We start from the raw sequence: 15,902 nt of genomic DNA on the forward strand, positions 1-15,902 counted from the left end.
CCCCCCCCCCTTTACTTAGAATTTTGTGAGTGTCATCCTTCAGGAGGCTGGAGGAGGTGATAATCAAGGTCTTTGTATCTCCTTTATCATTCTTCCCTTTGCTTTAGGAAGGAGGAGGGAGAGGTTTTAGCCTCTGTGCTGGGCAGAAGCAGATGTACAATCCCGTGCAGCTGCGTGGTACCCGCTGCTGTGTGATGCTCTGAGGCCCTGCGGGAAGGGCCCTGGATTGGACACGGGTGGAGGAGGAGGATAGAGCAGGTGTAGATGTGTATAAGTGCATAGGCTTGTAAGCCTGACTTGTGATTTGCTCTCAGTGCTGGGATTCGCAAGGGCGCAAAATGCTTTGCCAACATCTTTTTTTCTGCTTTGTTATTAACTCTTCTTCCGCTGGAAAAAATCATTTGTAAAAGAAAAATGGGACTTGAATCCTAGGCAAAGAGAAGGATAGGGATGCTGACTTGACTGGTATTTTCTTTGGGAAAATCGGCGTATTTCAGCTTTTGGTTATTTTCACTTGAGTTTGTCTATTTGAGCCTTGAGACTTTGTTGCAGAAGGCATTCAGCCTCACTCACCACAGAGCTATTGCTGCCATAGTTACTGAAAACTGCATTATGCTGTAGCAGCCGCCAGCCTCTGCATCAGCAGAAGTGTTTGGGGAAGAGGGGAGGAGAATTGCACAATAGGATTCCGGAGAGCTGACAACAACACAGGCTGGAAAAAAATGTGGATTTACAGATGGCTCATTTAGCGTGCATCATGCAAACTTTGTGGAGAGAAAGATGAGATGGAAAAGCAATCCAGCAGCACTGGTAGAATACGAAAATTTTCTCAGTAATTTGTGATTGTCTTTAGATTAAGGTTTGTATATTTCTGTTGTTGTAATTCTATTTGCTGTTTTTAAATGTTTACTTGGAGGAGGGGTAACTGTTGACACTTCTTGCTCCATTTGGTACACATAGAAATCTGCAAGCTTTTCTGAAATTCTATGAAGTGTTGGTTTTGGTTTGGTTTGTTTTAGTATTCTGTATGCCAGTCCCAGGAAACCAAGATTTTATGTATGTCTTGATACCTACAGAAATGAAGCTGTTTGTCTTATGTTTGTCCTGAGGTTATATTATTTCCTCCTAGAGCTGGACTGTATGTAGATTGCTTATGTGGGAAGGCAGGAATACAAGCAATAGCAGAAATTGGTCTGTGCTTGATTCCTGTATCTCACAGTATTCCTGTGTTTCAAGTCTAAATTTTACAGTATATCTGTTTTAAGATGTTCTAGCTGAAAGAAATACATCTATTACAGAATATGGCTAAATTATTAGGTTAACTGCATTGATATTTGTTATGAGTTTAATAATTCAAACATGTATTATAAAAGCTGATTGTTTAATTGTCTATTAGGTAATTTAACTATGAAGTGTACGGGAACATCTTATTCAGTTTCTGGGCCCCTGTCACCTCTTTTTTGTTTTGTAGTTTGTCTTCTTGTGTTATTTCCACAAACCAGCAAGAGTGTGTTGACATGACATAGCACGTTTGAAGGTACAAAGGGAGCATTCCTACTTTATGTTCTTGGTTTCAGCTGTGACAGACAGATCTGTATCTGAAACCCAAACCAGCCAGTAATTTGGCTCTCACAGCCACTAGTCTCACAATCAGAGGAAAAACATTTTCTGGCATACCTGTATTATGCATATGGCTTTGCATGAATTTTCATTATCTTTCTGTTCTGCTGAGAAAGCCATCTTTAAGAAGCAACTTCTTTAAAAGGTGTTTAATGTTCCACCTCTGTATTCAGACCTGCCTTTACTGCCCTGCCTGGTTTTTGGTTTGTACTATTAAAAATTAGGACACGAAGCAGAGAGGCATTGAAATAGCAGCAGAACTGCAATTCATCTGTATCCCTTCAGTAACAGTATTTTGTTAAAGAAACTTTAACCTTAGAGAGAGAGAATTGTACCAACTACCTATATCACCAGAACAAAAGCAGTTTCTTTGCTGAGTTTGTTTTTTCAAGGCTCAAAGTGAAGTATGAGCATGCCTCCTTACTCTGCCTTTTGGGGTGTAGTCGTAGTATGGAGCTGTGATTAATAACATCAGTTTGGGCTGCATCCTGTACTCCTCTGCGTGCAAAAACACATGCCTTTTGGAAAGGATCTTACAGTTTCATGTTAGTTCAGCAAAAAGCCACTACCACACACATGAGGGAATACACTAGTGCTGCTGAGAACAGCAAACACCACACTTCCATCTGCATTGTTTGCATTGCTTATTCTCTGATACTTTACTGTATGGGAGGGGTTGAGTTGGCTTCAGTATTATTGGAAAGTATGGGAAGAGCTTGTGACCCTCTCTCAGCTGTAAACAGATGTTGCCTAAGCACCTCTGCAAGCATTGTGAGGTCTTTGGATTGAAATGCAACACTAAGTTGTTTCATATACTTAAATGTTTTGGATTTCAATTTGTAAACAGTTTGAACTCTGATAGGTGGATTTTATGAAAATGACGGCTGAGAGATTTGAGTCACGGTTGGGAAGAATATGAGCCATTTTGTAAGAAGAATTTTCTCTAATTTTAGTAAAGAGTTGCAGAACGGGAATACTTAGTCTTGTTTTACTATCGTGCTCTGCTTTTCAGCCTTACTGGCAATGATTTACTTCATTTCCTCTCTCTCATACATAATGGTGCTAATAATGAAAAATGAATACAATCAGCTCTTCCAATACTTGACTTTCTGATATTTGATAATGTTAAAGGATACTCATCATTCCTTTTGGATGAATGTACTTTACTTCTTTCTCTCAGGCTTCAGACTAAGTGACTTGCCCAAGGTCATGCAATTGTCCAGTAACAAATTTAGGCTCACATTTTTCAACTTTCATGCCACCACAGCAATCAAAGCTTTCATATGTCTGTTAGCAAAACAGGTTAAAGACTACCCCATCATCAGAGCGCACACAGAGACTCAACAATTACAATTGCTGTTAAGGTTTAATAGTTTTAGCATATCAAGAAGAGGCCTCAGCTGACAGCAAGGCTCTATTAAGTTTTGTGCATGGGCACCCAGAGGCAGTCCTTGCCCTGAAGACCTTGCAGCCTAAGCATGTATGAAAGCACAGAGGTGATATAACTGCTGCAAAATCAGAGAGGTTTTGTGTCTCGGATCAGTACTTTAACCTCCAGGTTAAATGGTTGCTCCGTTAATTTCCCTTGGAAAATACAGAAGATAACATGGAAGCCACATTCAGGAAAAGCCTCCCTCAGAGTTATCACTGAAACCACAGAAGCTTTTCCTAAACAGGATCCTCCAGATTCAATACTATGTTTGAAAAGTGATGATTCTTTAATTAACCAGTCTAGCTTTAACCTTTGAGTTTGTCCCCTGGTAATTGGTAGCATTGCAAATACCTGAACAGCTGGAGATCTGTAATAGCCATATAAGCATTTCAGTGCTGCAGTGAAAGGTCATTTGAAACCTACTTCAGCTGAATAAGAAATGAAGCATCCCGCTCCTATTTCCTGGGGATCAATTAAAGTTTCTCTGAGAGGAAAACATTACAAATCACAAAATGTTGGCATCTTTGCAGTCAAGCCAAGGACAAATGGTTCTTGGAGCTGCCTATTCTTCTAAATTTGTTCTTGTGAGCCCCAAACAGACACAAACCATTTAGCAGACGACAATAGCAAAGTTTGTACTCTGACTGTTAGCACCATGCCAGACAATTGAACAGCTGTTCCTTTTCAGTTATTTTCACCAGCATTACATTTACATAAACATTAAAATGTGTTTTCCTCAGGTGAACAGAAGAGTCACAGTAATATTGTACATTATTTATAATCTTAAGGTGTTTATGTAGTGTGGCTTTCCCACTGCTTCTTAAGCAAGTGACGTTTATGTTCCATGTAAAGGTGCTCCAGAAGGTATGTAGACTTTAGCTGCTCATTTCATCTGTTTTGCCTGCTAATCTAGCACATAGAATCAAAGTTGTTGCTGTGGAAATGGTTGCTTTGAACACATGCTTGCAGTTCTAAATAGAGATGTCAAATCAATTCCAATGTAGCAAAAGTCAAGTGCTCTTTTCATACAGATGACCTTGTATTGGCAGTGATTTTACAAACAACGTTACGTTTCCAAAGCATTCCACTTGAAATCATGGTTTTGTTTTCTTTTGACCTTCGGGGGTCTTTCTAGCATTTTGGCACCTCTGCTCGCTATAAAAGCATAATAAAACTAACATTATAATAAGTATATGATTTACTTTGTTAGTAAAATATATGTCAATATTTTTCCAAGACTTAAAGATTTAATTTTCTAAGGTTATATATAATGTCGTGTGTAGATACAAAACAACAGACAGATCATACATCACCTGTATAAATCAAATTAACATTAAGAATTTCTGATGACTACATGTGGACAGGTAGAACATATATTCCTTTCAGAGAGTTAATGTATTTTGAATATTATCAGGGATTATGCTAAGAATAGATACTGTTTTTGTTATTACTGTGTGTGTCTGTGCACAAGTGTGTGTAAAATTTTGGCATACAGTCAGGAATCAAACATCTTGGAGGGGACTGTAAGGCAGATTTTCACAGGTTAGTCACTTCTCTTATCACAATTCTGCTCCAAATATAGAAGCAGTAACCTAATATAGTTGTTGCATCCAACAGAGAACGGTGTGACAAGGTTCTTTCCTTGGTACTGCCAGAGACTGTCAGTGTTAGCTGAACAATGCCTGTAACCCTTTCTAGATTGCAGATTTTTCACCTGAAAACAGAGAATGTAATTTCTGTAAAGCATTTTGAAGTATGAAGATCCAAGTGGTTATAAAATTTTATAATACATAAACAACCTTCCTCCCCAATTTACTTTTTGGAAAATCTACAGCAAAATGAGAGGTGACAATATTTTTAAAATCCTTTTTGCTGTTACCTTTCTGGTGATGGAATCTGCGTCAGCACAAGAGCTTTCATGTTTGCTGACATTTATGACGCTTACAGGATTGTACCTGCTGTGACATGCATATACACAGCTACTTTGCCATCTCGGGTTTTTTCACATCACACCCTTATTGAAAAGGATAATGTCTTGAGTGTTGTCCTTCTTCAGTAAGATGAGTTGGTTTATTACAAATGTTTGGTATTTGTTTCTGGTTTAAATTCACTGCCAACATCTCTAACAACAGAGAAATAGATGCTGTGCATGAAGAATACAAGAAGAAATTGAGAGACCAGGAAGCTTTCCACAGAAAACAAATTCAACGGCAGCAGCTCTATGTTGAGGATTTAAAGCAGCAGATCCTGAGAGGACAGATCAAAGCAGAGCGGGAACTAGAAAATGACCAAGCACTAATCAACCAGCAGATCCAAGAAAGTGGGTACCTGTCTCTTCCTCTCTCTTACTTCTCTTTCATGACTGAATTCTTTCATCCTCTTGATGTTTTTCTCCTAGTTATGCTTTATATTATGGGTGGAACTTTTATTATGGCTTATTAGTAGTTTTCTCTTCTAATTGCCTTTCCCTTGAGAACAGTTATTAAGCTTTGATTAACAGAACTAAAGGGTCTCCCTTGCTCTGCACCGGCAGTGCTGTTTAATTAGCTCTGCAGGTCACTGCTGGAGGGGCTGGCATCAGGATGCTGCTCCCCTGTGGCTCCCTGTTCTGCCTCCCTGCAGCTTTGCTCAGCTCGTATCTGTAGTGGCAACTCTGCCATGTAGGCTAAGTCTGCTATTGTGATTTAAGTTTTTCTTGTGATGCACCAGTGCTTCATCCAATGAGTTGCTCTGGGATATTGAATTTGAGAGGACTGTGGTAGTTCCAGCCATTAGGTTTCAGGGAAAACTGCTTGAACAACAGGATGACAGGAACCAAGCAGCATTTCCAAGACAGCGACATGTTGGTTGAGGTACTTTCTTTACACATTTCGTTGAGGATGTCACCAGTAACAATATAGACCATTTGCACATGCTTTAATTAATTTCTCTCAGGAAGAATAGAGTGATGGCATAAAACCGTGGCTCAAACTGAATTTTATGTGGTTGCTATGTGAGTTTTAAACAAGGAAAACAAACAAGACATATCTGAGAAATGGGTGGGACACTGAAATTCAGAGCTAAAATCTCAGCCCTAGTTAAGGGGAGAGTTTCACTGGCTTTTATATAGTCAGTATTTCTAAACACCCTCACCCTTTACAGCATGAATTAAAACATATGAAGATATTCTGTGGCAGAAATAGAAATTGAAGTGTGACAAATTAAGGTCAAAAATAAGGTGTGGTTTTTATTTACCCCAAAGATGATTAATCAGCTATACCACATTCTCCACAGCTTAATTTGTTTTAAACCAAACCTGGATTTTAAAAAAGAGAGAAATGCTTTGGTTCAAACAGGAGTTATTTCAAGGAAGTTCTACAGGGTGGTACAAGAGTACTAAAGGCTAGACCAGTGATCAGATTTTGAATGGCAAACAGCTATGTCAGAAGGTGGAGCTACAGCATATTCAGAGAGGTATTTTTTTAGTGTCAGTGGCTCCTGGCCCTCAGAGGTGCTGCTTTGCTTTCTGGTGGACATATTCAGCAAGAAGTCTTGGTGAGGTTGGGCTGCCCCTTAATGAGTTTATAGTCTGATTTGAGAACATTTTAAACCTTGAGATGTTTTTCACCACTGAAATTGAGTGGTTATAGTGTTCTCTAGTTTGTCTCCTAATGAATTATTTGGTCCAAGTTTCTTGGACCAAATTACAGAGGCATCATTCCCACTTGGCAAAATCTGATATTGGTTCTTGGAAGAAGAAAACTGTAAATTTTTGGAAACTTCTTACACCCAAACTTCTGGAGTCTGCTATCTTTTTAACTATGCCAGCCATAATGAAGAGATTAAGAGAAAGTTGTGGTGATGTGATGTAGCAGAAAGGGACTTACAGTATGTAAATAGTACAGGCAACCAGGACACTTCCCCCCCCCTGCTTTTTATTTCATGGCTCTGTAGACTTATTCTCTGTGTCCATCTAGTTCTGCTGGTTTTGATGTGTTCATGCAAAGCTTAGCCAGGCAGGTAGTCCTTGCCACACAAATACAATTAATTCTTCAGTTGGCAACCCACAAAAGTTCCCTACCTTTTCTGCACCCTCTGTGTCTCAGCTCATGCCAGCAGCAAATTTGTGAGCAGAAAATAATTAGCATCTTAGGGCTTGCAGCTCTGTTCCAAGGGAACTCTTATCTGCCAAATATTCTGCTTGATAGAAACATGCTAATGAAAAGATCTGGGAATAAAGAGTTGAGGGAAAAAAAAGCTTTGTGTGTGCAAGTTAAAAATGTCATTAAGAAAAGTTAACTAAAATAATTACTAAAATGCTTCCCTTTTATTCATAGAGTAACCATAGAGGTAGAATTCCTATTTCTGTGTATGTGCTGTCTGCAGAGCTCCCAGCATAAATAGGACAGGAGACTCGTGGTAAGCTCAGTCGTCACTAAGCAAGTGATGCTGACAATGCTTATGCACTAATGATTTCTTACGTTAGGGAAACTTCCACAGCCCAAAATACTTCTCCTGCAGCTGAGCTATGCAGAGCTGCGGGTAGTCCTTGTTCATGACATCAGATTTAAATACCTCTTAATCCTAACCTCCTGAATATGCAATGAAAGGTTGCTTAGTCAGTAAAGGACTGCAGACTGAAGGCAAGCCCAGCCAAAAGAAATGTTTCTGCTGGTAAGACAGTAGTGTTTTGACAAGATTTGGTCTTTTCTAGGAACCTTGTTTATGATTCTTACATTGTTTTTTTCCTTTGCTTTGTGCAGCTCTATATGTGTATTTTTCTAGCAGCATAAAGATGAACAAACTCTGTTTCATTAAGAGAACATGCCCAAACCATCAGACACCACATGGTAGCGGTGATCTCAGTTATCCCTTCTTTTGATTGTTACAGTTCATCATAGCTTAGGTTGAAGCCAGCATGCTCTGAAAAATTTCTAAGCACATCCCCTGCATGGAACAAAGTAGTCTTGACTCCAGGGTTAACAACAAAATCGAGGTGGTGTTTGAGTGTAATCTTTGAAAAATTGAAATGTGTTCTACTTTTTCTTATAAACAAGGTCTTATCCACCAGTCTCCTTAGCTTTTTTGGCCAAGCCCCTGCTTCTATCTTATAGTTGTTATCTGAGTCCTTATCCCAGTGGAAAGGCTTTTGATTATCAATAAAGTGCAGCAATTCTCTAATTTCTGGGGTTTTAAGAGAAAAAAATATTTTTCTCTGAATGTCAAGACTCTGTTCTAGAAGCATAAAAATTGTGTTCTCAAATGAGCTCTCATGGCTGATTAAATTAAGAAACAAACTCACGATGAACAATGGTTTTCCTATGATTTTGACCTCCTTTCAATCATTATTTTGTTTACAGACCAGCAGTGGCTTATAGATGAGAATAAACGACTGGCTGCCCTTCAGCAACAGCAGAGGGAGTTTGCAGTGCAAACGGAGACTAAGCTGTATGCAGAGGCTGAAGTGCAGAGCACCATTGGGCTGGAAATCTGCCCTTCCCTGCTACAGCAGAACAAGAAGAGACTGGTGCAGCTGGAGCTTTTGCGAAGATACTCCTTGAAAAAGGCAGAAAGAAATATAAGACGAAAAAAGGTAAAATTCCAGCTGGAAAGGATAGTCAAGAAGCAGAAGTTATTGGAAGCCAAGCAAAACCTAGAGCAGCTGGAAGCTAGCTGCTGGCTCAATGAAGAGTGTGTGAAACAATCCCAAGTCCTAAATGAAAATACTGTTGTACAGTCCTCTTTGGTTCACCAGTTGCAAAGGAGAAGGAAGTCGTTGGGTTCAAATTCCCTGCAGCAGGGGAAGCATTTGTTCTGTAACTCACGTCTGCCCCAGGCACCCAGGTAAGTTAAAATCTGCCGATTCCTCTGCATGGTCTAAAGTAATTCAAAGTATTTTCAGTGACCACCTGTACTCCAGGATGCCTTTCAATGTATTGAAACAATCCCCAAACCTGCAATATCGGTGAACTTTATTATATTGTATGTCACACTGGATCTTTGCCCTTTTTCCTGGGATCTGTACAGTGCATTCCCTACTCAGCTCTTTGACGTGGTGTTTATCACTATTTTTACATTCCTCTCCCAAGCCTTTCTGCACTTCTTACCTCTTTGTGAACGCTTTCCACACCTGGCTTAAGTCTTGTTCTTACCTTGTTTAAACTGTCGGTAAATACTAAATTCTGCATCATTTTATCTTGATTAGGATCAAACTCTTCCTTCAGAATATTTGTATCACTGGGATGATTCTGGATTTGGCTTTTAAGTTGGCCAGCCTTTCCCAAGCCAAATAAACTTCTTTAAGCAATGCTAAGAAGCTGGGGTGCTATCACAGCGTGGTCCTGGAGTGAGGAAATAGCTGAACTCTGCTAAGTGTATTTCTGTGATTTAGAACCATCCTTTATTTCAATCTGATGTTTGCAGCTGACTTGAGCCTACAGAGACTAAATACCAAGCTACACGTTGTAGCATTGAGCTGTTCCCTTGTGTTGCAGAACATATCCCAGGATATCTAAAGGACTGCATGGTTACTGACAGAATTTCATCTTATTGTTTTTATTTTCTGCTAAAATTTGCTTTTGAAAGGCATTAAGATTGTTGCTTCATATATCGCTACTCTTAACTACAAGATATTACTGATGTGGAAGTGTTGTTAAGTATATTATTCAAGCAAGGATTGTGTTTTATTTCTTTATTTCCACAGCTGTTTGTTGAAGAGGGAGACTGTCTCAACATTATCTACCTCACCAAATACTGATCAAAGCTGTGAAGGCAATACAACAGGGAGGTTGTCATCTGTAGAATATCTTTACAGAAGAGGTAAAGACATTTCTGACAGCAATGACCTTAATGATGAAAAAGAGATCTCCTTTTCAGTGCAGAGGCAGCTAACTGAAAAACAAAAAGCATCTTCATTTGCAAATAAAAAAGGAGCAGACAAAGACTCTAATGATTCAGCTATCATGGCTTCTATCAATAGAAATTATCAAAAAATTGAAAAGGTGGATGACAATCCAGGGCAAACTGGATCTCAAAACCAGACCTCTAAAGGCTTCTCTCCTGATCTTTTTAAGGAGAAAAATGAGCCTGAAACCTTTATTGCAGGGACAAGAATGACAAAAGCAAAGGTGCTAGGAGACTTAAGTCAGGCTGCAAGTAGCAATCTAGAACAAAACAGAGCTCAGGTATCCAATAAAAAGACTAGAATGGATATCGATGGAAACGGCCACAGACCTTCTTCAGAAAACTTTCCTACAGAAATTAAGAAAACAGTGTATCGAAACCCACCTACAGTGCATCTAAACCAAACAGCCAAGAACTGGAAGAGGGAGCCAAACTCAGCCTTGCCAAGTCATGAGAAAGCATCAGTGGAACAGCAAGAATTTTTGATGGTGGCAACATCAGTAGGAAATCTCACTAAGATGAACGCACAGGCACCGCTCTTCTATGCTGAAAAGAAGTGGCACAGTGCTGAGATGCTAAGTGCTGGAGCATCCAAAACAGCCACAGAGGTGCTGGGCAACTGGCAAGAGGATGATGAAAATGAGATTTCTGATACTGACAGTTCCTATTCTGTGGATTCTCTCTCCTGCGCGTATGCAAAAGCTTTCACGGAAAAACCGAAACAAGATTTTGACAGAAATAAATGTCTCGCCAACCCAGAAGATTCTGAGAGCGATGACAGTCAAATGTCACAAGACTCTCTGGTAGAAAAGGAAAATAAAGCCAAAAAGGAAAATACAAGTCGATTTCACAAGTTAAAGGCCCACCATGAGCCAGCTAAACTTTCCAAAAGCAGGACCGATCACCATATTTCATCTTTGGTGACATCATACACGTCTAGTAGGAGACTGGGAAAGCCTGAAAGAAGCTTTTCTCTGGACAGCTTAGCTGATGGAGAAGAGATGCCGGCAGAAGATCCAGTAGAAGAATCCAAATCTGATTCATCTGATGAAGTTCCAGCAGAGATTTTTTGGAAGTTACAAACTCCCAGATCACCAGCTATTCAGACTGAGGAAGACCATGAGTCCAAGACCTGCAACAGAGATACAGAAGGGGCAAGTTATGATCTGAAGCTGAGCAGTTCCTTTTACTTGGACACTAAACCGCAGCCTGCTTCCAGTAGTGCTTGCAAGCAGTTGCTGAATGGGATAAAAGTCCCCTTTGTAGAACAAGAAAGGTCTCTTGATAGAAGACCTTATTATGCAAGTAGAAATCCTTTGCTTACTACTGATGCTTGGTGTTCCTGTGACTCAAAGGTTGACATCAGCAGCCCCAGAACAGCACCTTCTTCCCATGAACATTTGGAGTTTCAAGAAGCTCATCTCTGCTCTTTGAGCAAACCAGAGCTTTGGCTGAAAAAAGAAGATCTAAAGCAGTCAGCTGCTGAAGTTTCTTTCATTTCTGGCTCTAAGCAGATACACAGCGTTACTCATTTATCATGTCGTATAAATGAAATAAACACAGTTTTTTCCTCTGATGTGTCAGAAATACCTTTACCTGAAACAACAACAACTGCAAGCAAAGTTTCTGAGAGCAAATCGTTAAATAAGATTCTTAAGGGATGGACAAACTCTAATGCAAATTCTTCCTTGGAATCTCAAGATGTAATGTCCTCATTTGTTAGCTCAGTAGGACCAAGCTCCTCTTCTGTTCCTGTTTCAGCAAAGCATGATTATTATGAACATTCGAGGTCAAATTATCCTGAACAAGAACAACTGAATGAATTATCTACTTACAGGTCTGCCACTGAATGCACACAAACATTCAGCTGTTTGGAAAGTGCCTCCACTGCAGACTGCTTGCCACTGGTATCTAGGAAAGAGGAGGATTCTTTTCCCACAGCTCATCCAGAGCTGCCAAAAGACCACAGTCTGAAAAAAACACCCTTTGTTTCTGTGTTGCCTGTGCAAATTTCAGAGCAGAGAAATGGCTTTATCAATGCACATCTAGAAGATGATTTCTTCAGAACTTCTGAAAAAGATGACCTCGATGATGACTACAGTAACTTGATGGCAAAACCAAGCGTGACAGGCTCAGGCAGAAGGGCATCTGTCAATGCACCTTCTACAGGCCTGGCTCACAATGTGATCTCAACACAGGCATCTGCAGTAAAACAAGTCCAATTTGGAAGCCATGGGCAGCTTTTTCCAAGAAGGGAAATACCAACATGTGGTGAAGGTTTCTTTCTCAGTGACTTAACAAAGAAGAACTGCTCTCTGGTAAGCAGTTACAAGCTTCAGCCATTGGCTGGACATGGAGCAGAATCAGCCGTTACCGTAGGTCTCCTCAGATCTGGGGGGAGTAATTTGGAAACAATGCAAGAAATGAATTATGAACAGGTATCTGCAGAAGAAGTAACAACAGAGGCAGATTTTTCCTCACAGAAAAAAACATATCAATGTAACCCTTTAGTTGTTGCTCACAGTGCAAGTTACAACCAGTCTGCAACACCAGTAGAGATGGCTCAGAAAGAGATTATCTGTATGGAGACAAGCACAGACAGCTTGGGAGAGATTGCAGAAGATGTGCCTTCATTCAGAGATAATGAAGAATACGAACCAAAGGACGAAGACTTGTCTTCACTGAATTGTTATGAATTTAAAAGCAAATCTGTTTCAAATACTTATTCCCAGGAATGTGCTTTAGAAGACAGTCAGGCACGTTGTTTATCCCAACAAGTTTCAGAAAATTCTACATTATGCATTGATGGTGTAAGAGAAGAAAGCAGTGAAAGCAAAGAACACAACATCCTGAATTCTCAGGCTGTAACTCGGAACGAATTTTCATCTGAGTATGAAAACTTAGTGGTAAATGAAGCAAGTTATCTCATAGTGAATGTAAATGGGAAAGACACAGAGTCCTTCCCTGCTGCTCTTTGTGGGAGTACAAATGAGTTTCTCCTGGAATCCAACTCAAGCATCACTTATAAAGCTTCAACAAAAGCTAATCTTTTCCAAAGTGCATCTGAGACTGAAAATTATGATAAACTATTGGAGCATGTCACCATAGCGACAGGAGATTGTGATGCTAAATCTAATCTTACTGTGGAAGTCAGTGCCACAGGAAGTGGTTCTGAGGCACATTGTGGCTGCTTTTGCACAACATGCTCTTCAAAATCAACAGAGCAAAAAATCAGTACACATGGGATGACCGACATTTCCATTCTCTTGGAAACAGAAACACAGAGCAAATCTTTACTTGAATCAAGAGAAGAGAAAGAAGCCTTTTTAGAAAGTGATTGCCCAGAGGACATATTGCTTCTTGAGGATGATGTAAACCCAGAGCCAGAAAGAGTATTTGAATACAGCACAAATACATCAGCTACTGTTTCTCAAGAGGAGAGACTGTATGAAAATAAAGAACCCAGGTTTTTAAGAAACCCAGAAACGAATCCAGAAGATACTGTGGTTCCTTATCAGAATACAAAAGCAGACTCTGATGAAGAAAGAGCAAAACTAACCACTAGTGCAATCAACTTAGAAAAAAATGCATTGCAAACTAAATCCAGGCAGATTGAAAGTTTACCTGACTTCCAGGTCCAAAGTGTAACTGAAGACAGGAGTGGAGAGGATTTTAAAGACATGAGTTTGTCTCAGAATCCAAAGAAACCTCTTGATACTGAAGCTTGTGAGGTTCAGTGTGAGTTTTATACCAATCTGTGCCTGACACATGAAGAGGTGGAGAAAGATGAACTGCAGGTAGCCAGCACCAGGATAGACTGCACTCAGGAATCAAAAGCACTCGTGCATTCTGGCAGCCACCGCGAAACAACCAGCTTTTGCCAAAAAGAAAAAAGTGAGAAAATAGAAATAGGTATTTATTCACCAGAGTTTTCTGTTGCTCCCAAACACCCTCCTTCAGCTTTGTGTTCCCACACAACAGATACTACTCAGAATACTTCAGGCGTCTTTGATACTTGTGAGGGGCTTTTACAGATGGACAGAACAATAGAGAATATGTTTAATACAGAGGACGTAGCTGCAACAGTACTGGTCACAAAACCTGAAAATGAAGGACAAGTGAATTCTAGCAATTTAATAGAGCATTCTGTACCAAAGTGTTTGCCCCAGGAAGACAAGGTTAATGAATGTGAAGTGACTGGGAGTGAAGAACAAATCATCATAACAAACACTGAGGAGCCGATTATTATGAGGCACGAAGTCATGATCACAGATGAAACTGTTTTATTTACTGAAGCGTCTCCAGCTTTACATCAGATATCTTGTGACAGAGATGATAAAGAGGAAATTTTAAATCAATTCAAGATCCCTGAAAGATATCTAACAGCTTCAGGTCTAGAACAGGACACACTGTTAGAAGATGATTCAAGATACCATGATCTTACTGAAATGAGTGAAGATGGTGGCTCAGTGGACTCTGTAACAGGTACAAGAAATGCAGTCATAAAAGATATTGATGCATATGAATATTCAGTAGATGACAGTACTGGTATTGACGAAGACTTTAAAAGTCTCCACGCTAAAGAGGGCAGGGATACATATATGAGTTGCTCTATGCGATGTCCTGAGCATGGTGCTTCAGAAAACTTGAATGTAAGCATCGCTAGAGAAAGGTCTGATAGTTTTGAGTTGGATCCATTAGGCTCCAGAGTCATGGAGGAGAAAGTGCATTTGATGAATCTAGCACAAATGGCCAAAGAAAAGCAGATGTTTGTAGAAAACACAGAGGAAGTAGAAATGGCTGTTTTACAAAACCTGAACAAACTATTCCCTGAAAACAAAGACAGCTGCCAAACGACACACGATGGCAGCAGATTAAGTGAAATCTTAAGAGAAAGTCAGTGGGTGTCTACCAGCTTTTCTAGAAATAATGAAGATATCAGCAAGGAACAAAACCCACCAGCAACACTGAAGTCTATTGAAAAGAAGCAAGAAGGTTTACTTAAAGACTCCCCATGCCAGTCTGTAAATCACCTTTTACACCTTGGAGTAAGTGATGATTCCCATCTTGTTCAAGATGTTCGCACTGCACTGAAAGGGCATACAAGGGCATCTAACAGCAGTGTTGGAACTGGAGCTGTTCTGCCTTACTATGAAACATTAATGAAGAGTGAGGTCTGTGTTGGTATGCCTGTTGCAGTCAACCAAATGCGAGAAGACAAGTGTCTTCCTGATAGAATGTCAAGTAAGAATGTAGCTTTTCTGCAAACCAGGACCACACAGGACAGGCAGGAGGAAGAATCTTTTGTATTTAACAGTGCATCTGATTATGCCATATCTAGGCAACCTGTCAATGAGAATAGTTCTTCCACTCCCTACAGTGCAGGTGGTCCTGAGCCCGAAATGGTTGTACTTCAGCCAGGGGCCAAAGGAAGCCCATTTTCCTTGGAAAGATTTGATTCTTCCGAAGATATAATTCAGGATGTTAACATTAGTCATGAAGAACTGAGTGTGGATTTAATGGTTAATAAACTCTCAAAAGACTACCTTAATTGCATAGAAGATACTGCTCAAGAAGAAAAGGGTACCACTGTGCCTGATTCGCTACTCTTGGATAATTCAAACCTGCTTTCTTCTTCAGAGAAAGAAGTGATGGAAGATATAGAAGAGGGAAAGACACATTTTTTACTAGAAATCTCTATGCAAAAAACGTATCACAACACTAATCCAACTCAGAAGGTACTTGAGTCAGAGGGTTTGTCGCAGCATGATGAGAAGGAGAAATTTTTAAGCACAAGCTATACTACAATAAACAGTAAAAATGAAAATACAAAGTTTCCTGGTGTAACTGGGTACCAGCGCGACCCCAGAGAAACTCACGGATGTGGGATTTCTGAAGAGTTCTGCATAGACCAACGAGGCAGCTCTGATTCTGAGAACACTTCAACACTTTCAGAAGGTTTGAACAA

The 15,902-nt window shown here is 39.9% G+C and overlaps 1 protein-coding gene across 1 annotated transcript in view; it reads left to right on the forward strand.

Annotated features, from left to right (window-relative positions):
• The window catches only part of STARD9 (StAR-related lipid transfer (START) domain containing 9), a gene marked incomplete at its 5' end in the record, with an annotated part of 47,993 nt that overhangs the window by 18,470 nt on the left and 13,621 nt on the right, over positions 1-15,902 (forward strand). The window contains 3 exons of the mRNA XM_010010060.1: positions 5,185-5,372; positions 8,392-8,875; positions 9,735-15,902. Of these exons, the coding sequence (XP_010008362.1) occupies positions 5,185-5,372; positions 8,392-8,875; positions 9,735-15,902 (6,840 nt within the window). The remainder of the gene's footprint in view (positions 1-5,184; positions 5,373-8,391; positions 8,876-9,734) is intronic.

Source organism: Nestor notabilis, unplaced genomic scaffold (genome assembly GCF_000696875.1).
Source record: "Nestor notabilis isolate BGI_N333 unplaced genomic scaffold, ASM69687v1 scaffold17872, whole genome shotgun sequence".
In the NCBI taxonomy this organism is placed as follows: domain Eukaryota; kingdom Metazoa; phylum Chordata; class Aves; order Psittaciformes; family Psittacidae; genus Nestor; species Nestor notabilis.